The 25291-nt window shown below is 44.4% G+C and overlaps 1 protein-coding gene and 1 long non-coding RNA gene across 4 annotated transcripts in view; one reads left to right on the plus strand and one right to left on the minus strand.

Annotated features, from left to right (window-relative positions):
* PPM1H (protein phosphatase, Mg2+/Mn2+ dependent 1H) overlaps nt 1-25291 on the plus strand; it is a 262737-nt gene that overhangs the window by 229628 nt on the left and 7818 nt on the right. Inside the window, exon 9 of one of the 2 annotated variants that reach the window (XM_079938193.1) lies at nt 10335-10486. In XM_079938193.1, the coding sequence (XP_079794319.1) occupies nt 10335-10486 (152 nt within the window). Of the gene's footprint in view, nt 1-10334; nt 11050-25291 lie in introns of those variants that run through there. The other variant, XM_079938192.1, reaches the window with a different exon arrangement.
* LOC307194837 overlaps nt 1-25291 on the minus strand; it is a 68723-nt gene that overhangs the window by 1624 nt on the left and 41808 nt on the right. For both annotated transcript variants that reach the window (XR_013830640.1, XR_013830641.1), the window contains exon 2: nt 2321-2418. This is a non-coding gene — a long non-coding RNA (uncharacterized lncRNA). The remainder of the gene's footprint in view (nt 1-2320; nt 2419-25291) is intronic.

The raw sequence follows: 25291 nt of genomic DNA on the forward strand, positions 1-25291 counted from the left end.
TCATAATTATTTCTGTGTTCTTTTTCTTAAAGAGAGCTCCCCAGAAAAATACTGTATCATCTCACTTCTATGTGGAACCAAAAACAAAACCCCCAAGAAACAACAACAAAAAAGCAAAACGCAAAGAGATCAGACTTGCAGCTACCAGAGGTGGGGACAAAGGGGAATTAGAGGAAGGTGCTCAAAAGGTAAGACTCCCAGTTATAAGATAAATAACTACTAGGGATGTAACGTACAGCATGATAACTATAGTTTCCCATCTATTGTACCGCTGTACAATATATGGGAAAGTAGTTAAGAGAGTAAATCCTAGGTGTTCTCATCACAAAGAAAAAAACATTTTCCTTTTATTCTTCTGTTTTCTCTTTTTATTGCATCTATATGAGAAGATGAATGTTAGCTGAACCTACCGTGGTAATCATTTCATAATATGTAAATCAAACCACCATGCTGTATGCCTGAAATTTATACAGTGATGTATGTCAATTGTTTCTCAGTAAAGCTGGGGAGAAAAACACTCCCCAAATTGCATAAACTTCAGGCCTTACAAACCCTGGATCCCCCTGTACAAAGGGAAAATGATGAGTTCTGTCTAAAGATACTTTGATAATTTACAGAAGTTGTATTTGGCACTCTTTTTTTTTAAACCAGTCTTACTGAGATATAATTGACATATGAGGTTGTGTAAATTTAAGTTGTACAGTGTTTCGATGTGTTAAGATGTACAGTGTTTTGATGTGTATACTTACATACAGTTGACCCTTGAGCAACATGAGTTGGAAGGGCACGGTCCACTTATATATGGATTTTTTTCTCTATGTTATGGAGAAACCCAAATGAATTTTTTGGCCAACCCAATACTACAGTACTACACAGTCCGAGTTTGGTTGAACCGCAGATGGAGAGGAACCACACATACAGAGGGCTGACTATATAAGTTACATGCGGAGTTTCGGCTGTGCAGAGGGTCAGCGCCCCTAACCCCCTAGCTGTTCGAGGATCAACTGTATTGCAAAATGATTATCATGGTAGTGTCAGCTAACACCCCTATCACATCACTAATTACCATTCCTTTTCTGTGTAACTTGCAGGTATATAACACAGTATGACATACAGATTATGTGTATACATTATACATAGTGTGTATATATGTGTGTGTGTATATATATAATACACTATATACACATTATATTTAACTATAATCACCATGCTGTACTTTGGATTCCCAGAACTTATTCATCTTATAACTGGAAGTTTGTGCCCTTTGACCATCATCTCTCCATTTCTCTCCCCACCCCCTCCCTGCTGAAAACCACCACTTTCCTCTATGTTCTACGAGTTCAGTTTTATGGGCAGTTTTCTGACTCTCTTCTCTAGTCCCACATGTCTGCAGCATCTCATACATCTGCTTCTCAGTTGGGTTGATGCCCCCTTGGGGGTATATGCTCCCCTCCCATCACCACCAGCACTTTGAAAATGTCTGGGGGAAAAACAATCCCATGCTAAGAGTGTATAGAACTGCTTTCTTGGATTCTGGTACCATCTGACCTTATACATACAGGAGAGACTTCATGCCCTAGCCTGTCCATCTCCATCTCTCATTCTCCAGTCTAGCTGTAAAAAATCACTCATGATGTACCTGTGTGTCGTCCATATGGATGGTTCCCATTAGGAGCTGTCTTGAGATTTGCTAACCAGCTATTTGAATAAAACCACAATTTGAAATTTACTTGTACACACACCAAAAAGTCTAGCTTTTGAAATCTGTGGTCACACAAGGGAAGCCAACATGTGTATTGTGTCAAACATTCCTTCTCGTTGGTGATTATTCCCCTCTGATCCTCTCCTGAACAGTAATAATTTCACTTGAATGTTTCGAGTATCTTTCTTTTTTTTTTTTTGCATTAATTTATTGTATTACCTCATATAAGAATAGTTTGAGGAGTTTGTTAAAGAACGCAAACCCCTGGAATCCACTTCCTGAAAATCTGAATCACTAGGTGTAGGGTGGGGTCCTAACAATGTTCACATTTTTAGACGCTTCTGCAGCAGGTGATCCAAAGACCACTCTTTGAATAACACTGTCATAAGCTATTCTTCACTGTGTTTCAGGAACTTTAGTTTCATAATCCTAAAGTCATCCATGCTCTAGTCCTAGATTGCATGATTCATTCTCACCAGGCCTGTGGCTCCGTTCTAGGCTGGTAGGTTAGGGCTACTACACACCTCACTCTCTGCTTGATCATAGGTCTGCCGAGACCCGGCCTGCTTGCAAGCAGTGGGGTCAACTTTGCCACGTGACAGGTATCCCATAGCTTACCAGGGCTGATTGGGTCTCCTCTTCTAAGGCAAGATACACAGTAACTTGCTCTCCTGCTCACTGGAGATCCCCAAAATCCTGCCATTGTGAAACGAGTCCTGTGAAGTAGTAACACAGTGTCGTTATTATGTTTAGTCCCAGTGGCCAGAAGTAGCAGCTACAAGAATAAGGAACAGTAGTCATTTCATCATCTACACGCCGGGAGACCAGATAACTTACCCTCTCAACCGGGACATTTTTGAGAGTCAGTGGGGACGCTATTAATAATTACACTGGGAAAGCAGCACAAACCCGAACTATCTCAGGCAAACAGGGATGGACGGTCACTCTGTATCTGCCTCCCCCACCTCCTAAATGGATTTGACGTGACTCAGTCCGTCTACATGGCACCCACGTACTTTCACTCACAGGCTGGGATTTCCTCTGACCCTGATCTCTGCAGACGGGCATCTTAATGAACCCAAATGTAATCCTCACATGACTGACAAGCTGGACTCAAGTCCATGTGTTCACTGATCCATTCAGTGAGGCTTGGATTCTGTGGTGAACAAGTTGGAATCCCAGAGAAAGGAGGAGATGATAGGAGTGCCCCCATCTGTAAAGGAAATTCCTTCCTCTGTAGCTTACCTCCCAAAGCTGTAAAGTTCTGGCCTCACGTGGAGAAAATGAAGAAAATGAAAGCCTTACGCTATCGCGGCCAGGCACTGGGTACAACTTTAGACTCTCTATATACCACCTAATATCTTAGCTGGTTTAGCAACTTTTTCAGTTATTAGATGGTATCCACCCTCAAAAGGCAAATGTTTATTTTGTCTGTAGACTCCAAAAAAAAAAAAGAAAAACACCAAACCTCAAGAATATCTGTGGTGCATTTCACATAGAAAATTATACCCACAGCCAAAACAACCAGCTTCTTTTGGGGTAGGAGGAACCGCCAACATATCTGTCCTATTTCAATGTCCCTTGATTCATTTGCAGTCAGACGCTCTGAGGTCATGTGGTCAATCCCATCCAGGTTGAACTCATCCTGTGATGAAAGAGTCGGGGAATGGTAGAGCCATAAGCATCCCCAGTGGCCGCATCATCCTAACCTTTCATTTCACAAAGGGAGACGCTGAAGATTTGAGAAGCCTCATCCCTTACCACTCCCCAGTGGAAATCCAGTACCGTAGCCAAGCCAAACTACGCAAAGCCACCCTAGCACGCCAGCCTGCTCTCTCACCCCCAGGCGTTGGCCCCTGCAGTTCCCTCTCCATGTAAGGTACGTGATGCCCAAAGTCCTCCCTCCTTGATGCTCCCCATCTGGTAAATCAGTACTTCCTCATTTCATACTCCCGGCAGGTTGTCAGGAGATTTTAAAATGTGAATGAACAAAATGGTTTTGCCTAACTACTAAGGGGCAGAGGTGGGTCTCAAACCCAAGTCTTCTGCCACCAAATTCAGTGTGTATTTCATGACATCATCTAGTGTAGATAGAATCACAACAGAGAATTCAGGTGCAGTCTTGGTGGCCTGCCAGCACGCCAGTATTGAAATAATCCACTGTGACGAAATAGGCTAGAGTTTTATTTTCTTCTGGTATAAGTTCAGCGTTCAGCTATGTTCAGCGTTCTGCAGGTTGAGCTTTTGGGTTGGTTGGCCATGGAGGGTGGAGAGGAAAAGAGTTTGTACTCTTCCTATTTTCCACCACCTACTGGCAGCCTTTACCTTGGAGACCACCTGACTTTTCTGCCAAAACATGATTGAGAGTCCCAGTCACTGTCAATTTTAAGTGAGACTTTAGGAAATGAACACCAGGTCCCTTGAGCTCACCCGTAACTCATCTCCTTTCACCAGCTAGCTTACTTTCAGGTGTATTGCCCTGAGATCAGAGCCGTAAACAAATAACATGCTGTGCGTTAGAATTTGTAGTTCTCTTCCACATTATCTCATTTGATCTTTTTTTTTTTTTTTTTTGCGGTACGCGGCCTCTCACTGTTGTGGCCTCTCCCGTTGCGGAGCACAGGCTCTGGACGCGCAGGCCCAGCGGCCATGGCTCACGGGCCCAGCCGCTCCGCGGCATGTGGGATTTTCCCAGACCAGGGCACGAACCCGTGTCCGCTGCATCGGCAGGCGGACTCTCAACCACTGCGCCACCAGGGAAGCCCTCTCATTTGATCTTTGTAACAGCTTTGTGAGAAAGGTAGAGTGGGTGTTATAATATTTATTTTTCTTGTATTTTTTTTCCATTTTTTTAAACAATGATTTCAGGGATGAGAACATTGAGAGCTAAAGAAATAAAGGACTCGTCTCCAGTCCCAAGGCTGGTTAGAAGCAGAGACCTGAAGTGAGGGCTCCTACTAACCCAGGCAGGGAGGGTTCTGCTTCTGCACACAGCCGGACCTGAGCTGCTGGCTCACCTCATCCTACCTCAAATACTTAAACGGGAAAAAGGGTTTGGAGGACGTGCTGAGCTGATAAAGATGTGAGAGCCGTGAGGACATCCTAGACGAGCAGCCAAGACTGGGCAAATGAAAGAACTGATGGATTCTTTTAAACAGTGGCTTCAGGGGCTTCCCTGGTGGCGCAGTGGTTGAGAGTCCGCCTGCCGATGCAGGGGACGCGGGTTCGTGCCCCGGTCCGGGAAGATCCCACATGCCGCGGAGCGGCTGGGCCCGTGAGCCATGGCCGCTGAGCCTGCACGTCCGGAGCCTGTTGCTCCGCAACGTGAGGGGCCACAACAGTGAGAGGCCCGCGTACCGCAAAAAAAAACAAAAACAAAAAACACCAGTGGCTTCAGGAAGCAGCGTCAGCTTACAGCAGCACGAGCTCTCACGGGCCACTGAAATTTCCTCAGTAACAGAGCAAAAGGGCGAACAGATATTAGACAGGCACTGAGACAGCAGCTAGCTGAGCACTGAGTGGAGGTACCGCGTTAAAGAGCTGTTTGTCTCCACTCCCCCGTAAAGCAGGGCCCGGTGACGACGGTAAGGGTGACTGTGCCCTAGAGTCGGGGGGCAGGTGTGAGAGCCGTCAGCGCCTGGCTTCCTCAGGGGCATATACTAGCCGCGACCCTTGGTGACCCCAGACTTCCTCCTGCTTGCCCCCCCCCCCCTCCCGAACGCTGAGTGATTTTTGTTTATTAGCAGCTTCCCTGAGGATAGGGGACGAAAAGGAAAGAGTCTGCTACTCCTGGTAAATACCAGCGCATCAGTTTGGCGACTGCCTGGGAGCGTCGGCGTTTACAAGCTAACACGGTTGGGTCACCATGAGCTGAGGGGGTCTTCGGAATGGATCTCATATGAATTCTTTTTCTTTCTCTTTTCTTCGCATTTACTCTTTGTCTCAGCAAGTATGTCCTGAAGATCTAGTGGTATTTACTCTATGAAAGTTACGGCGAGGCCCACAGAAGAAGTGCAGAATGGGATCTCTGGCCTCCAGAGGTTGAGTCTGGGGGGAAGAGACGGTGACCAGCTCTCAGGGTGTTTGCTGTAAGCAGGACAAGGGTAAATGTCCAGCAAGGGAAGTGCTTCCCTTGGTGGTTTATTGTGTGGTTTCCAAGAGCCAGGCTCTGTGCTCTGCTCGGGGTGGGGTGGGGGGGCGGGGCAGAAACAAATAGGACAACTCAGACCTCGCCTCGGGAGCTTATTGCCTAAGACCGTGTTTTCAGGGTGAGGTTCCCCCATCACCTGCATTGGAATTACCCTTGTTTACATAGGCTGATGCCTGGGCTAAGATCTACACAATCAGAATCTTTAAAGGTGGGTCCCTGAATCTTAATTAGCACCCCAAGTGATTCTTACATTAAAGTTTCAGAATAACTACTCACGTGGAAGAGACAGACAAGTGAACGCAGACTGGTACAAATACGTGAGTACTGTGCTAGTGAACGTGAAAGGGATTGTGTCTGCAGAGGACCAAGGAAAAGAAAGGGAAATCCTCAGGTCTTCCTCAGGGTTACTCTGGCGGCGGAGGGTGGCACTGTGTCCCCCTCAGCCTCTCTTCCTCACCACCAGTCTAACACTGTCCACATCCTCTTAATCCGGAGGAGTGGCAGGTCCCCAAAAGGAAGGAAAGGGAGGCACAGGAAGGGACCTGTGGAAAGTCACCTCACTGGTTCAGATCTCTGTTCACATGGTGTCTTTCCAGAGACACCTGCCTTAACCACATCTTCTCAAATGGCTCTTTGGTCACTGTCCTTACCTGCCTGACTTTTCTTCAAGCACCTGTCATCTTCTGGCATTGTAATTTATTTGTGTGTCTATGGCACCTAGTTTAGAAGTGGTGAGGACTCTGTCACTTTTGTTCACAGCTGCTGGCACATAGTAAGTGCTCAATAAACATGTCATGGAGGGTCCAGGAGGGCAGATGGATCCACCCCAGCCTCGTCTCTCCACGGCTCAAATTCTGTTGCGCTGAGAAATGGCAAGAGTCTCAGGATGCCCGTGGCCTTTCTTGGCAGATGGGCACGCAGGAAGGAAGACCCCCTTCCCACAAAGGCCTTTGCCGATCGTATCTCTCCCCTCCCAGAGACTGTCTTCCTCATGTCTGAGTCCTGGGGAGCCACAGAGCCCGTTACTTTTGATGTGAAGCTTCCCGGAACATTAAGAAGCTATTTGAGGAATGGAACAGGGAGGTCCGGGGAGGCGAGTGTGGTCTGATTGAGGAGGCCCTGCAACAGCTTCGGGGAGGGAAGGTCGGGTCTCCAGAGCCCACTGGAATCCTTTGAAGCCCTAGCCGCTGGGGAGGATAAGCGTGCAGTTGGATGCCTTGCACGGCAGTCCGGCTTTTCTGAGAGCGTTTTCACAAAATGTTCTGCATCGCAGGTTAATGTATAAGACACGAGTTGTAAGTGGAAAGTTGGCAAAGTCCTTTGGAAACTGGCTAAAGGGCAGGAAACAAAGGGTAGCAGTAAAAAAAAAAAAACCTAAAAGGATGTTAATTGGGGAGTGCCTCAGGGAATAGGGTTGAGACTAGCTGTTTATTATTTACATAAAAATTGCTTGGAGAATGGTACTGAAAGGGATTTTCATGTTGGCTAAGGAAACTGCATTAGAGTTATGTGTGGAAATGTGAATAGTGGAATTAGGGAAGGATTCAATTTATTGATGGAAGTGAAGAGGAACATTTTATAACATGTTGCTATTTATCAACCCACAACCCTTTTGTTGGCCAGATTTCCATTTGAATAAGACAGCTTCAGCTTAAAACAACTCAAATCTCCACGCTTTGGGGGGCCACAGAAAGCACTTGAAGAGATTTCGGCACCCTACACACGGGGCAGGTCCTGACATGAAACGGCTGTTATCTTTGACCTTAGAAACCTCTCTTTTAAAAGGAGCTGCAGGGCAGGTGGCATCTCCTAGTTTGCTAGAAGCAGAAGGTGCTACACAAGCACCTGACATCCACATCTCCCTACCTCCCTTTATAAGAAACATTTTCTATCCTTTGGAGCTCAGAGTATCACAGAAATTTATTGTAGATCTACCCCAATAAGAAGCGAGCAGTCTTCCGTAAGCGAAGTTATTGCACGCTGGAAGTAACTACACAGTGACACAGGACTTGAAATTAGGAGCTCAGGGGTGACATTTGCTGTCCTCGCTATAGCCTCCCCTATGGGGTAGTCTACACAGGCATCACAGAGGCCACTGAGCCCTTGGATTCTTTGTTACAGACCAGTAGGACTCCTCCGCGGCCTCAGTAGTCAAAGTGTGGTCCAGGGACCAGCAGCATCACATGGGAGCAAGTTAGAAATGCAGGCTCTCAGGGCTTCCCTGGTGGCGCAGTGGTTGAGAATCCGCCTGCCGATGCAGGGGACACGGGTTCGTGCCCCGGTCTGGGAAGATCCCACATGCCGTGGAGCGGCTGGGCCCGTGAGCCATGGCCGCTGAGCCTGTGCATCCGGAGCCTGTGCTCCGCAATGAGAGAGGCCACAACAGTGAGAGGCCCGCGTACCGCAAAAAAAAAAAAAAGAAAAAAAAGAAATGCATCAGGCTCTCAGGCCCCACCCCAGAAGTGAATTGGAATCTCCATTTTAGTAGGGTCCCGGGCTGATTCCTGTGCACATCAGCATTTCAGAAGCACTGCTCTATGACACCCAGGAACCACAGAAGGTAAAGCAGAGGGGATCCGGTTGCCGCTAGAGTCCAAATTGAACCACAGGAGTTCAGCAGCCTGAAGACAAAATTCTGGCGTTTGGGACTTTCCAGTCTGTTGTAAACTTAAGATTCCCCCCTCCTGTTTTCTCTAATTTGGTCTCGTAGGGCACAATGCCTTCTCTAGAATGTACGCTTCCCTGTCTTTTGAGAGGAAGATGTTAAAAGCCAGTCCAGGGCTTCTCTGATGGCGCAGTGGTTGAGAGTCTGCCTGCCGATGCAGGGGACACGGGTTCGTGCCCCGGTCCGGGAAGATCCCACATGCCGCGGAGCTGCTGGGCCCGTGAGCCATGGCCGCTGAGCCTGCGCGTCCGAAGCCTGTGCTCCGCAACGGGAGAGGCCACAACAGTGAGAAGTCCGCGTACCGCAGGAAAAAAAAAAAAAAAAAAAGCCAGTCCAGTCTTCGCCCGAGTGCTCCTCTCCTGAGTGCGGTCCGTGTGCTGCGCCATTAGCTAATTGTTGCCGTCTTGTTCACCAGCCACAAAGACTGTTTTTCATTTGAGCTCATTTTCCAAAAACTCTGTGGGCAAGTGTGGGGCATTTTGTTGTTTTCTGCTGCTGGGTGTAGGCTGTTCGTCCATAGGACCAGCCCTGTGGCAGGCAGGGCGTCACTGGCCTGGGCAGACCTTCCTAAAACATAGGAGGCTTGGCTTTTGAAGATGTGGATGTGAACGTTCTGCAGGCCTCTTAGAATTGTATTCTCTCGAGATCTGAGATGACCTGACAGTGATTGTGTGTGATGGGACACGGGAACAGCTGCCTATACTCCATCCGCCTTCCCTCCCCTCCCTTCCCTTTCTTTCCCTTCCCCTCCCTTCCCCTGGCCTACACCTTTCACTCAGACTTGTTTTTAGAAAACAGGATAATGAGGTGGGGTTGAAAGAGTTGGAAGATTGATGAAATTGACCCGCCTTTGTCCTTAGCTCATGAAGTGGTGTAGGCAGGGGCTGGTCCCGTCAAATTAGCAGGGAATAGCAATGAAATCCCAAACTCCTCTCCCTCCCATCCTGCCCGAGTAGGGGGAACATGGAGTTGTGGCCTAGTGCAAGTAAGCCTTGATTTTTATTATTATTATTTTTGCTAAGGTCACTATGTTCTTTTCCAAGAGTTGAGGGGGATGTTCAAATAGCCAAGTCATTCCAGGTACTAGAGGTGAGGACAGACTTGAAGTCTGTTGAGACACACTTAGGAGATTCAGACTTGGCGTGTGTCCTTTGTGATTTAGGCTAGACTGAGGCTCTTCAAACCTGCATGTGGTATCAGAGCCCCATCGTTGCATGCGATAAGGCCAGCCCCATGGGCCTCAGAGCAGGTAAGCCAAAAGGTATCAAGTGAGTACATGAAATAAAGTGTGTCTCCTTAGTCCTAAACCAATACACGCAGAGTAGCTGCCTTGGATCCTAGACTGGCCTTACTTCCCCTGCAGACTGAGAGCTCAGAAGCAGGGAAATCTGCTGTTTATCTTTATACTTAGATCACCTGGCACAGAGCAGGCCCTTAATAAATGTCTGTCGGATGGATGTGCAAAGGAAGGAAGGCAGCAAGCTTCCGGCTGCTCTTCTAGCTACCGCTGTATCTATTGTGAGTCATTGTTGCAGCCACATTTCAGGCATTACATTTTCAGTTAATTTCTTTCTTGTCAACTATTAATTTATTGGGCTCATTCACAGGTGTGTTTGGGGCCCGATATGTCTACACAGCAAGTCTTCAAAGGAGGCTACCCCGGGCCACAAAGCTTGCTGTATACCCAACTGCCTTATAGCGCACACCTAAAAACCACTGGGCTGGGCGGGAAAAGGGAAGGGAAATCAGAAGCCGGTCTGCTAGGGGGGATAATATGCTCCCAACTTCTTAAGCAGGGGTATTGCTGTTCATTTCAGGTAAGAGTCTACGATCTCTCCAGATACGAGCATGGAGCAGACGATGTGCTGATCTTGGCCACTGATGGACTCTGGGATGTTTTATCAAATGAAGAAGTGGCGGAAGCAATCACTCAGTTTCTCCCTAACTGTGATCCAGATGACCCTCACAGGTTTGTGCATTTCTGTGATTGGAGGGTTGTTCCTCAAGCGGTCTTTCATGTGACTGAAATAAATAATAATCTTGCACTTTTCATCATTCATTCTGATATAGATGGTTTAGTAACCAAACTGCAAAAGGGACTACCCTTCTTATTAGAGGTACTTTCACAGCCAAATAAAAATCCTCCTTAAGTTAAACCTAGATACAGGTGGTAAAGAATTTGTTTTGTGAGATATTTCAGCAGTATATCTTTCTCAGATTCTTACTTCATATCCTGCAAAGTGGGAATAACCCAAGTTGTGATCCTCCTCGTAAGAATGATAGCAAATGCTCCCAGCATTCATTTCCATCCATTGAGGAACTGTTTCTTTCAAGAAACATTGGGAAAGGAGAGAAAGATTGAAGTAGGGATTCCTTATAGCATGATGGCCGTGTAAACATCCTAAACAACCCTAGGTGACTCAGAAGTAAACAGAAATCCCCTCTGGAGAAGGGCACCTTTCGCTTAGAACACAAGGAAATAAGTCACCGTGAGTGAAAACCAGCAGAAACAATAGAGAGCAGAGTTGGACCTGTAAATATGATTGGATTTATCAGCCAAAAAATATAAATATTTTAACATGTTTCAGAAATATTTTTAAAAGCATTGAAATCATGCATAAGGACAGACTATAAATGACTGCACAGAGTTTGAAAATAAAGAAATGGGACTTCTGGAGATGAAAAATATAAAAATAGGAACTACAAATTCAGTGGATTAAACAGATTGGAGACAGTTGAACAGTACACTGATGAACTGAAAAACTGATCTGAACAATCCAGAATATGGCTCAAAGAGACAAAGAGGGAAAGGATGAAGTGAGATTGAGACTAGGAAGATAACTAAGAGGCTAAAAAGAATTGCAAAGGAAATACTATAGTAAGTGGGAAAAAAAAAAACCAAGTTCCAATCCAGAACTGTTGAATGATATTAAACCTAAGATCCAGAAAGCCCAACAGATCTCAAGCAGAAGAAAGAAAGAGATAATTTTAAGTAGATATTTTATAATGAAACGGAAGAATTTAAACAAAAAAGATACTAAAAGCAGCCTGAAAGACAAAACAGATACATAAGAATAGCATTTACAGTGATAGCTGACGTTTCAAAAATAACAGTGGAAGCCAAGACAGTGGAGTTATATCTTCAGTTGGCTAAGAAAAGCAGCTCTCAATTTTTAGAATTTTTATATACAGTAAAGATATCAATAAAGAGGATGAAGTAAAAGCATTTTGAGGCAGAACAAAACTGAGAAATTTTACTGCCATCCAGCCTCCTCTGAAGAAGATTCTACAGGATGTCCTCAGATAAGAAAAAGAAATGATCCCAGACGGAAGACTGAGAAGTAAGATGGATTATTAAGCTATTAGTAAATAGGTATACTTAAACATATACTAACTATATAAAAACTGCAATAAGAATGTCTAATATGTGGTTAAAAATGATAAAATACTGAATAAAAACAGCATAATAAATTGGCCAGTGGGGATAGTAATCAGCTAAAGTATGCTATGGTTCTACTTGAAAAGAGGTTAGAAGTGTTTAACTTTAGACTTGAAATGTGTTTAAATAGCTAAGAAAGCGAAAGAAAGAATAGAAAGTGTAATTTTCAAACTAGTCAAGCCCACATAGAATTAAAAACCAAACTTCTAAACAACTTATAAATCAAAAAATTGTAATAAAAATTAGAAATTACCAGGACCTAAATAATACTACATATCAAGACTTTAAAGGCTGAATTTTGAGCCTTTCCCCCCCGCCCCTAATTTAATGAGCTATGCATAGGTGAAAAGCTCTACTCATCCCTGACCTGCCAGAAGTGACTATATTCCTTCCATATCATAAAGGAACTTTTTCCAACCCTCCCAACCTCCCAGTTCCCCAGATCACAGGGACCCTGCCCACAAGCTCCAGGCTTCTGACCACAGAAAAAGAAAAATAGCCCCTTAACCAAAGAGAAAGGTATTTCTCAGAGTATGATCTAGAAGCCTGCTTTGTGCTACTGGGCTAATTCTGCCCATATTATTCCTATAAACATGTACACAAGAATTCTTATAACTTCACGGTTCTGAGGGGCCACAGGAGTGGAGCTGTCTACTTGTGGACTGTGTGCTCTTTTCCTGCATATAGGCTGTTAGTAAACCACTGTCCTAATTTAAAAATTTAGGTCTGCGGTCCTTATTTCAACAACGGCATCTAGATTAAGAATTAAAAACAACAGAATAAACCCAGGAAAAGTAATGGAAGGAAAAATTAAAGATAACAAAAAAGAGAACAAATACACAATAAAAATAAATGGTAAAGCCAAAATCTGTTTCTTTAAAACAACTAACACATGAGGGAAATGCAAATCAAACCACACTGACATACTACCTCACACCCATTATGCTGGCTATTTAAAAACAAACACACGAAGAGAAAAAAACAAGTGTTGGTGAGAATGTGGAGAAATTGGAACGTCTTGTGCATTACTGGTGAGAATGTAAAACGGTACAGCTTCTGTGGAGAACAGTATGGTGATTAAACATATAAATATATCCATCAGTTCTACTTCTGGCTATGTACCCCAAAATGAGTGAAAGCAGGGACTCAAACAGGTACGTGTACACCCATGTTCATAGCAGCATTATTCACAATAGCAAAAAGGTGGAAGCAACCCAAGTGTCCATCAACAAATTAAATGGGATAAACAAAATGCGGTATATAATACAATGGAATATTAATCAGTCTTAAAAAGGCATGAAATTCTCACACATGGATGGACCTTGAAGACATTATGAAATAATCTAGTGAAATAATCTAGTCAGAGGAGGACAAACATTGTATGATTCCACTTACATGACGTCTCTAGAGTCGTCAAATTCATAGGGACAGAAAGTAGAATGGTGGTTGCCAGGCGCCGGGCCGGGGGGATAGGGAGTTGGTGTTTAATGGTGATAGCATTTCAGTTTGGGAAGAGGAGAAAGTTCTGGAGATAAACAGTGGTAGTAGTTATACAACAATGTGAATGTAGTTAATGCCACAGAACTGTACACTTTAAAATGTTAATTTTTATGTTTTGTGTATTTTACCACAAAAAATAATTTCTAAAAAAGAAGCAAATTAAAAAGAAAACTAACTAAAGTAGATAAATTTCCCTTAAGACTAATCAAAAACAAGGGGGTCCAGCAAATAAATAATATTAGCAATAAAAAACAGTCATAAGAGATGCGGCAGTAATGAACCTATACATATTCTTTAATAGGAACATTGTTAAAATATTAATTTTTCCTAAATTGATCTTTAGAGTGAGTAGAATGATAACCAAAATTCCAGTGAGGTATTCATGGAAATTTGTAAGCTGATTCTGAGATATATATGGAAGAACAAAACGCCAAGAATGTTTGTGACACTTCTGTATGGGTCTTACCCTTCTAGATATTAGTACAAAATCAGAACAATTAAGATGGTGCAGAAAAATTTAAAATGGATCCTTCCCTCACACCATACACTAAAATCAAGTCCAGGCAAGTTAAGACTTAACTGTGAAAGGAAAAGTAAATACAACTTTTAGGAAATAGCATAGGAGACTATTTTTATGATCTTATAGTAGAGAAGGATTTCTTAAACAAGATACAGAAAGCACAAACAAGAAAAGATTGATAACCTTGACTACGTTAGGATTACCATCTTTGGTTCTTCAAAAGACAACATGAAGAGAATAAAATGGCAACGTGATAGCTGGGAGAAGATCTTTGCAATTTGTATAACCAAAGAGGGATTCATACCCATAAAATAGAATGAACTGTCACAGATCAATAAAGACAACACAAATAACCCAATAGAAAAATGAGCAAGTACCCAACAGTCATCACACAGAAGAAAACTAATGGCCAATAAATATATGAAAAAAACTTCAACAATCAGAGGAGTAGAAATAATTAAAAACATGTAGAACAACTGCAGATGGATTTGTGAATTTGTAGAAAGACTCTGAAGATGGCTTGGCATATGCATATCGTATAACCCAGAAGCTCCACTCTTAGGTCTGTACCCTGGAGCAGTGGTTCTGAAAGTGTGGTCTTTGGGTCACATGGCATCAGCATCGTCTGAGAACTTGCTAGAAATACAAATCTTCAGGCTCTACCCCAGATCTACCAAATAAAACTCCAGTGGTAGGACCCAGGGATCTGTGTTTTAACAAACAACCCAGGTGTTCTTTTTATTCTGGTGCTGGTGTAATTCAATTTATACAAAAAGATAGCCACACAATTGTTTTTATGATAAGAATTGGAAGCAACCTGCATGTCCAACCATAGGATGGATAAACAAAGAATGAAATAATTCACAGTCCTCAAGTGAGAATGAACCAAAGCTGTGATCTTTAACAGGGAAGAATCTCAAAGACATAATGTTGAGTTTAATAAGCCAGTCATAGAAGAATACACATATTATGATTCGAGTTACCTAAAGTAGGAAGCTAACAATATATCACTTAGGGATACAGATATTAAAATTATAACAAAAAGCAAGAGAATTAACCCAAAATCTGGATAATGGTTACCTTGGGAAGAGAGGTGGCAGAGGGGAATGTGTGCTTGTGGAGAGGCCCATAGTGAGCTTCTAAGATATTTACTGGTAATGTTCTGTTCCTTTAGCTACATGGCAGATATATGATTGTTCATGTTATTTATAACTGTATATCTTTTTCATACATTTGTTTGTATGTTAGCTATGAGAGGCAGTGTAGTCTAGTGGTTAACAGTGTGGATCTAGCCAGACTGCCTGAGGTTAAATCCTGGTTCTGCCCCTTCTAGACTTTGTGAGCTTTGTGACCCTGGGGAGGTTTCTTAACCCCTCCATGCCTCAGATTCCTCATCTGTAAAATGGGGGTTCCAGTAGTCCTGCCCTCATCCTTGTATATAAAGTAAAGTGCCTGGTATATAGTAAGCACTACTGGGTATTTGTTGTTGTTATTCTATGTTTGTTGCTATACTTATATGTTTCATATATTTCACAACAACAACAAAAAATTCCTTCAGGAAGAAATTAAAGCTAGACATTCTTTCTCTTTCTAGAATTGTTTGTATAATTTTTCTCAGGCACAAAGGAATCGATGGGACTGCAAATAAGATTCTTTTATTTGAATTCGAATACATTTTTTTTCCTGTTGAGCTTTTAGTTGTAATCTGCGTTTTATATCCTACTTGTTAGCAACATTCTCCTGTTGATTTTCTCTACTGTAATTATTTTCATAAAGCTTTGCGAAGCCATCTGACAGGTATGAGTGAAAAGGCACCCAACGCTTTTTAAAATCTCTCCAAGCTGGCTTGGTTTTCCTTACCAGCCCCCGTCTCTCCATGGCAACAAATCTGCCCTCCAGGGAGTGGTAACCTGTGGGCAGTGCTGTCACTGGGCAGGGGTATGCCAGGTCAGAATAGGTTCCTAGGTTCATGAGATCTGTTACCTACAGGGCTTACAGGGATCTCCATGGAACAAAAGGGCAGGAAAGAAAAAAGGTTTTGAATTTGCCTTTCAGGGAAAATGGCAAACCAAAGCCTAAGAAAGAATCCTGTGTCAGATAGATGAATGAGTGAAAGGAAAAGTTATAAAATCGGCACAGTTTCATTGCTAAGAGATGAAATATCTGGCTGGAGATCAGAAAAATTCAGGTTGGTTTTTGACATCTTAAAACAGTGAGACCTTATGGGGGAAGGTATCTTCTTTGCCAAATAATTCCCATTCAGATTCATTCATCTGGGAAATATTAAGGACCTATTTTATGAGCCATGGCCACTGGGGAAGAATTTGTGAAGAAAACAGACCGGATCCCTGTCTTCTTGGAGTCTAAGATCTAGAGGTTACAAAAGCATAAGGAAGTTAGAATATGAATGATTAAAAAGATAGCACAAGGGATAGGCAAGAAAGCTTCCCACTAGAAGGGATGTCTAAACTTAAACGTGAGGCGTAAATGAGTGTGTGTCAGTCAATGCAAGGTGGGGCAACATCAGGGAGAGAGAACATGGTGCTTTCAAGGAACCCAACAGTCAGTATGGCTGCCTGGGCTTAGTGTGGGGTAGTGTCCACAGATAAGGTGTGAGAGGTGAATGGGGCAGGTCGTGTCAGACCTCAAGCACTGACAAAATGAATGAATGTGAAGATTAGTTGGAGGGAAGAGAGTCTGTGATGATGATATGGAATTTGTGTAATTCATTCGTTCTGATCCACAGTCAGAAAACATTCTGGACAATCTGATGGTGAAAATATGAGGTATGGATTGTTTCTCTACCCCTCTGTGCTCCTTAGTAATTTAAGCCGTATTGGGAAGTCAGATAAACTTAATTTATTTCAAACTCGGGCCTTAGGCATTATGAAAAATGATGTTGTCTTTCACGTGTGTGTCATGTTTGCATGTATCTTTGTGATTCGGAAGGAAGGTACCACACTCACACCCAGGCTTAGTGTGTTTCCTCGGGAGGCGCATGGAGAGCTCAGTCCCAGAAGCCACGGCAGTGGGTTTCCTGACGGTGCCCTCCCAACCGGGAGCTGTTCTGACCTTTTCATGCAAAGTAGAAATAGGAGTGGAAGTCGTCCTAATAACTTTTAGCCTAGGTCATAATTTCTGTGATGAAGAAAGACCCGCTATCATACCCTTCCTGTGGCTCTATGAGTTCTTACTCAGCCAGAAGGATACATTTCTCCCCAGCTGTAGCCCAGGACCACAGGTTTGCCTATTTAGTCATGTGAGTGGTGGGAATAGAGGGTTTCTGGGTCCAGACCTGAGGGGTCTGACCAGGCTGGCTGATCGTTTGATGGCAAATGAGAAAGGGAAGTTGTTCTCTACAAGGTGGGCCTCCTGAGAGATAGGAAGGGCAACAAAGCAACAAGAACAACAAAATCTTTCTTCATTTGACGTTTTGAATGGGCCTGTTTTACTTTGAGTTTTGTTTTGTTTAGAAATTCAGCAGGACAGGAGGAGGCAGGGCATGAGTCCTGTGACAGGGAGGACTTGAAGGTTTTGCCATTTGATCATTTGGCTTTGTTCATGTTGTGTGTAGGTTTTTTCTTTTTCTTCTCCTCTTCGTGGAAGCCATTCTTGACAAATGGCTGGCACCGTCTTCCTCTGATGACATCCTTCCCAATAAAAAATTTAAAATACCATCTCCCCCTCCAGGATGCACTGTGAGGGAAGAGGTGATTAAGAGAGAGAGATGTTTGCGGAGTTCTGACCCTCACACCATCCTCTCTGGCAGAGGTGGGGTAAAAATGAGCTATGTGACCTTCCTGACCCCAGCGTATCTTACTAAGTCCTTTTGCTGTTTTGAACTGTCTCGAGGAAGGAACCAGAAAATTAAAAGGAGACCTTGTGGACAGGCCAGAACATGAGTACAGTTGCCCTTTTTCTTTCTTTCCTTTTTACTGGATTATGCCCTGAAGTGTAGCAGAGCTGGCAGCTCCGTGCATCCTTTGTGGGGTCATGAAATGAACCGTTGATAGGAAATATACCAAGTTCACATTTTCAGGTGGCGTGGTTGGAATTCACGGGGGTTGGGCTACACAACCTGTCATTCTCTTTACTAATTCCAGTAAGATTCTCTTAGGAGGCCTAAACATCCTGCAAAATTTGGAAAGGGTGCTCAGAGAAAGGCGTGGAAGGGGTTTTCTGAGGCAAGAGATCTCGGACTGATGATCTCCTCTGTAAGGCTGGGGGTTTAGTGGCAGGTCTCCCAGAAAGAATATTCAAAATGGAGGCAAGTACGTAAATATGCAAAGAAGATGCTTAGTCATATGTTAGAAAGGAATAAATTGTTAATATTACTAACGGAGATAGGTGTGGGCCAAGCTGAGTGGACCTCGGGCCAAAGAACACATGAAAACATGTCATGGATTTACATCCCAAATGCCCAGGCAAGACTTAGCAAGGATTTTTTTGCCCAGTCCTTCATTTCCCAAAACCTGTCTGTGGAAACCTCATCTTGGTAACTTGGACCAAATGACCCTCAGTGCCCCTGCCATGTCACTCTGGGGGCTTATGAAGGGGTATTAAATCTGTAAGTACCAACATACTGTAAACTCCAGACAGCATCTCCCTAATAAGAGAAGCCTTCTTGATGGTCACGCTTCAAATGTTCTTCATATCCATGCTGTCCTTGGCTCTGATAACTGTGTGCCACATTGATGAGGAAGAGATTAATCAGTAGAAAGTTAACAGAAAAACATCCACCAAAACTGACAGCAGGATATTAATGCAGGTATTAAATGCTAGTTTGTATTACCTTGATAATATGAACCATTTTGGCAAAAGACAAAGGTTCTTTTTATGAGATGTTTCTGTGAGTTGGCTGAACTAACTTCTCCCACTGCCATATGTTTTGTTTTGTTTTGGTTTTGCGGTACACAGGCCTCTCACTGTTGTGGCCTCTCCCGTCGCAGAGCACAGGCTCCGGACGCGCAGGCTCAGCGGCCATGGCTCACGGGCCCAGCCGCTCCGTGGCATGTGGGATCTTCCCGGACCGGGGCACGAACCCGTGTCCCCTGCATCGGCAGGTGGACTCTCAACCCCTGCGCCACCAGGGAAGCCCTGCCATATGGTTTTGAAAAACTATGCCTCAAATGTAAAAAGGAAGGGTTCCTCCCATCGCCGGCCCCAACCTCACATCAGTTACAGGTTTTAAGAACAAATTGGTGAGCGTTTTATGTCATGTTGAAGACTAGATAAAATCTGCATTTTTGTTTCTTTTGCAATGTTGAGCATATTCAGATCCGTGGGAATGTGGACGTCAGCCCACCATCCTGCCCTTGACAGCCTCTGAACTGCCCCCTGCCAGGCCCACCTTTCCTTCCTCAGTGCTGTTGATATGGCCATTGGAGCAGAGCTGTGTGGCCACTTAGTTGGAACATAAGGACATTTTATTTATTTAATTTTATTTATTTATTTATGGCTGTGTTGGGTCTTCATTGCTGCACGCGGGCGTTTTCTAGTTGTGGCGAGAGGGGCTACTCTTCATTGCGGTGCACGGCTTCTCGTTGTGGAGCATCGGCTCTAGGCGCGCGGGCTTCAGTAGTTGTGGCACGCAGGCTCAGTAGTTGTGGTTCGCAGGCCCTAGAATGCAGGCTCAGTAGTTGTGGCGCATGGGCTTAGCTGCTCCTCGGCATGTGGGATCTTCCCGGACCAGGGATCGAACCCATGTCCCCTGCACTGGCAGGCGGATTCTTAACCACTGCGCCACCAGGGGAGCCCCCATCGGGGCATTTTAAAGGGCTTCCCAGGGACGATCCAGAAGAAAATAGTCTGATATGCCCCCTCCTATCGAAATGTTGCTGTTTGGGATTTGAACTAAAACTCACACCACCTTGAGAAACCAGGAAGCTGGTGCTGGGGCAGAGAGGTGGACGAGGCCTGGTGGGTGTTCTCGCCGTCTCCCACGGGGGTGGTGAGCTCTCCCTAGTCCGTGGCCTTGCACCTGCTGACACACACCCCCCCAGGGGACACAGGGACAGTGCTGTGGGCAGCGGCTGTCGCTGTTCCCGTGTCTCAGGGTACTCCGCCTGAGTGAGGTCCCCACACTCCAGGCGGGACAGAAGCTGGTGTGAGCACGTTCGGTGGCTTCAGAGCCAGACAAGGGACACATGTGGCTCAGCCCCCAGCAGTGAGCCTGAGGCGGGCCTCCTCCCAGGACAAGTTGCCTGGTTCTGAGCACAACAAAGAGCTCCCTCCAAGTCACCCGCCCTCACCCCACCTACCCCGTTACCATAGATCCCTGCCAATGTTCCCAAGCTTGGGAGAGCTTTTCTACCTCTTAAATCTCAGAGGCCTGCTCAGAATGCAAAGAGGATTCCTTCTCCTGTTCCCATCATACTCTATTACTGCGGGGCCTCAGCAGATGGAAGCTGCCTTTTATATGCAAATATTCGGAACCCATTAATTCCCCAGTTCCTGCCACCTACCCTCCCTCTTGTAAGACCCTGTCTGTACCATCCAAATGGCAAATAGAAGTTCCTGCCCAACTAGAACTGTTGGCTTTAAGGCCAGTTTACAGCCTGAGGCCTGAAACGGACTTATTTTTGACACTCCAATCTGCTGATTCAGATGTGGTCTTGTGGGAAGAGACTCTACAAAAGGTGGATGACTGCGGGCAAAACTCTTGGTCGGGGAGAGAGACCTTTTATGTCTAATGAGGGAAATGCTTTAGGAAGGTTCTGTTTACCCTGGCAGGACCTTTGAGGCATGCACTAGCATTATTCCAGATTCGAGAGGCTAAGGAGTTTTTCCCCGGCGCCCCCGATGTGGTCATGCAGCCAGGCTGGGACCCGTGGCAACCCAGCCCACACCTGGGGCCTCTCGTACACCCCACTGAAGAGGTGAAAGAGCTAAGAAGTGTCCAGAGGTGGCAAGGACGACAGAGACGATGGAGGATTTGTCCTCTGGCCTCCTTCCACCCTGACTTTAGCGTCAGTGGTTGTGAAAAGAGCCTCTGGCCTTCCCGTGGTCCTTCAGCCCCTCTTCTTTTCTGCTTTTCTTCTCTCCCCTACTGTCCCTCCTCTGCTCCCTCTGGCTCAGCCCGAGGAAGCCTCTGCGCCAGGCCCTGTGCGCCTGCCAAGTCAGACCCCTCCCGACCGCCGCCCCTTTCAGCAGAGCTCGGCCGATCGATATGGAAAGCTTCAGCCAGAGAAGAAAAATGCTCTCAAAGTACAAAACTGGTCTCCCTGGGAGGCTCTTCGTTAGGAGGGGTGAGTACCCCAGCTACTCCCATAATACTTCCCGGATGCGGTGTGACCAAGCCTTCCGCGTGAGGCCCTCAGGCCGGGCCCTGCTGCCGCCCCACATCCAGCTTCCAGAATCACGGGGTTCCTCAGCCCCTCGTCATCCCGGCCGGGGTGTAACGGAATCCACGACCCTTTCGCTGTCATCAGCTACACCATGTTCTTCTCTGCTCCTCCCCTGTATGTCCTGTATTTGTATTTCATGTTTTGACTCAAATCCTCTCCTGCCGCCTCCTGCGCCCTTCAGTCTCTGGCACGTGTGCCTTTGTGTTCAGCCTCAGCACCACACTCAGTAGAACCCTCCTGTCTTACTGCCACACGAAGCAGTCTTTTTTGTTACCAAACCAGACAGCCCTTGTCAGGTAGAAACTGCAGGAGAATGAAATGGGGGAGAGGAGAAGCAGTCCTTTCCCTCCAGAGGAAATGTCTCTTCTTTTCCTCAGGTACCAGTCTCGATATAAAGCAACCTTTATAGGTGGTTTATAGGTGGTTTCCTGCCTGGGGCAGATGGTGCTTGACTAAGGATGCTCATGAGTTCTAAAGTGTCCATCAGCCTGGCTGAGATTGGAGCTGGGGCAAAAGAAACCTTCTCCTAAGAACTAGGTGCCTGGGGTTGTGTTGAGGTGATCAGCTTATGAGGAAGGATCCCCACAAGTGGCCTCATTTTACCTAAACACCATTTGTGACTTCATTTCGATACTGCGTCTCCTGTAGCGTGAAGGAAACCAGTCCTAGAGTTCAGCTGCACTGTTCAGTTACTGCAGGCAGCACCTGATCAGTGCCGCTCAGTTGTCCGTGCAGACCGCTCCTTCACAGGCGGGACGTCACATTCGCATTCGCCAGGGAAGCCTCGCACAGAGAAGTCAGGTGGAGGAATCTGGCTCCTGGCCACAGTGTTGGAAGCAATGGTCCAAGGCGTCTCCCTGAGCTTCCCGCTCAGGTTGGGGCATCCTTCCCACAGCACGTGGATGATGGCAAGAACCTGATGAAACTGAGGTTCTGTGAGGAGGGGGGTGGGTAGGCCCGCCACACAGGAAAGTGTGAGGCCAAACCTCACACCACACGTAGGGTGTGGGGGTCCTAAGCCACGAATCGCACCTAAAACATGTTCTAGAGCTGGAAGAACCCAGAACGTCCCCCAGGAAAGGCACATTTAAAAATCTCTGTAGATAACCCAAGGCACACAGTAAACAGCCCTACTGAAGAGAGGCTCCTATCTTACCTTCAAGCCTACCATGAGAAAGGATAACTAGATACAACAGAGCCTTCCCTCTGTCCCCCCAAAGAAAACCTAACAGAACAGGATGAAGGAAACTTTAAACATGTACAAATAGAACCATAAGGTAAGAAGAGACGGATTTGGAAAAGAACCAAATAGAAATTTGCAATGGTGAAAAATATGTCATTGAAATAAAGTAACTCGCTGAATGGAGAGAATAGTAAACTGCTAAAGTATGAATTAGTGAACTGAAAGATATTACCAAGAGATTTTAAAAAAACAGGAAAGAGGTTGAAATCTGGAAGGTAAAATGAGAAGGATCTAACAGGAGAAAATATAAAATTATGGAGAAAACATAAAAAATAGAGGGGAGTCAGCATTCAAAAAGTTCATGGTTGAAAATTTTCCAGAATCAGAACTATCTTCTCAGTTTGAAGGAGTAAAACTAATTTCCAACTATGATAAATAAAAAGAAATCCTCATTATTATGTCTCAGTGGAACTTCATACCATCAACAACAAAATATCAACAATAACAATTTAATAAACTGCCAATGAGAAAAGACGTTTACTTATAAAAAAATGAAACAAGGGCTTCCCTGGTGGTGCAGTGGTTAAGAATCTGCCTGCCAATGCAGGGGACACGGGTTTGAGCCCTGGTCCGGGAAGATGCCATGGAGCAACTAAGCCTGGGCACTGCCAACTGCTGAGCCTGCACTCTAGAGCCTGTGAGCCACAACTACTGAAGCCTGCACGCCACAACTACGGCAGCCCACGTGCCTAGAGCTCTGTAGCAAGAGAAGCCACTGCAATGAGAAGCCCGTGCACTGCAACGAAGAGTAGACCCCACTCGCCACAACTAGAGAAGGCCCGTGCACAGCAACAGACCCAAAGCAGCCAAAAATAATAAATAAATAAAATAAATAAATTTATTTTAAAAAAATGAAATGAGACAGACTTCTCAACAAGAGAGGTCAGAAAAGATGAAATATTATGTCCAAACTGCTAGGGTAAAATAAGTCAGTCTAGAATTCTATACCCGATAAAGCTATGATCCAAGATTAAAGGCAAAAATAAAGATTTTTGTGGCCCCAAAACTTGGTGAGTTTATCTCTTTTAACAGACCACTGTTAAGAGCATTACTAAAAATGTACTTCAACTGAAGGAAATCAAGTCCAGAAGAAAGGAATGGACTTCGAAAAGCAAAGAAGTTACTATGTTGGTTTATATACATTATAATAATGACTTAATAGGAGTTTAAAAACAAGGCAAATTTAAAATACTAGGCAATAACATTACAAATGAAAGAAGGCATTCTAATATCTTTTTATTTTCTGGAGAGGGACACAAATATTGATTGACATATATTAAAAAACTTAAGCATAGCTGCTAAAACAACAGAAATAATCACTTCTCAACTAGTAGAGAGAGGAAAAAGGTATTCAAGAAAGCAAACAACCTGACAGAAATCAAGAAAGGAAAGAAAAATAGAAAATACTAAATAAATTTTATGTATGTATGTATATGTATGTGTGAATGGTGGCAAAAATAAATTCAGAATAGCGTTTTTTACAACAGGTTTAACGTGCATCTTAGTAACTATAAAGGTGAGATTTTATTTTAATTTAGCCATCTACCAATAATGAAATACACTTTAAATAATACAAAGTTTAGAAGTCCTACAGTGCCTTGTGGAATTTATCATTGGCGAATATCAGGTTGAGAAGGTAGCACTGAAAACGACTACGATTTCCTACTTAAGAGACTGGGGACAGCATTAACTAAGGATGATAGATGAGAAAGTCCCGCCTTGGCAGTGAAAGTAAGTTAACATTTATTGACTCTTCCTGAGTCCTAACTGGGGCCTACCAAGGAAAGTAAGAAGAGCTGTGCCACGTGTCATGGAAGCCCAGACATAGGAGAACTTGGAGTGTGCCGTGGTGTGGTGGGCAAGCCAACCTCAACACCTCCCACCTCTGCAAACAAAAAGGAGAACTCAGAAGAAAAGACAGGAGATGTCAAGAATAAAGAAGATGGCCAGAAGTACGGTGTCTGTGCTGGAGAGAGGTCAAGTGGAATGAGCACGGAGAAGTGTAGGAGGCCGGATTAGCAGGGTATTGGGCCTACTGGTAAGAAATGAAGGAAGAAAAAGGGAAGTAAGAAATGGAGGAAGCAAAAATGGGTCTTCTCTCTCGAGAGGGTTCACCTAAGGGAAGACAGAATGGATGACAGAGAGAAATGCAGGCTCAAGGGACGTTATCTTGGCATAGGCAATAACCGGTTTTGAGAAGAAAACCTTAATTTTCTAGAGCCCTTGGGTTTCCTGGGTAACCATCTTTTCTAGGTGACCTAATGCCGCTTTTTAAAATACCAAAGCTAATTTTGACCATTTTTTCAATACCCAAAGTCTCCAGCAATAGCAATATCAGGATGGTCTCTTGCCTTTAACTACGGATGATGCTCTTATGTGACTTAAATAAAATGAGGTACGCACTGTTTTGATTTTAACTTTTTTTAACTGAAGTATACTTGATTTATAATATTGTGTTAGTTTCAGGTGTACAGCAAAGCGATTCAGTTTTTAATGTATTTTTTTCAGAATCTTTTCCATTATGGGTTATTACAAGATACTGAATATAGTTCCCTGTGCTACACAGTAAATCCTTGTTGTTTATCTATTTTATATATAGTAGTATGTATCTGTTAATCCCATACTCCTAATTTATCCCCTCCCCCCTTTCCCTTTTGGTAATAACCATAAGTTTGTTTTCTATGTGAGTCTGTTTCTGTTTTGTAAATAGATTCATTTGTATTATT

Source organism: Stenella coeruleoalba, assembly GCF_951394435.1.
Source record: "Stenella coeruleoalba genome assembly, chromosome: 11".
Taxonomy (NCBI): domain Eukaryota; kingdom Metazoa; phylum Chordata; class Mammalia; order Artiodactyla; family Delphinidae; genus Stenella; species Stenella coeruleoalba.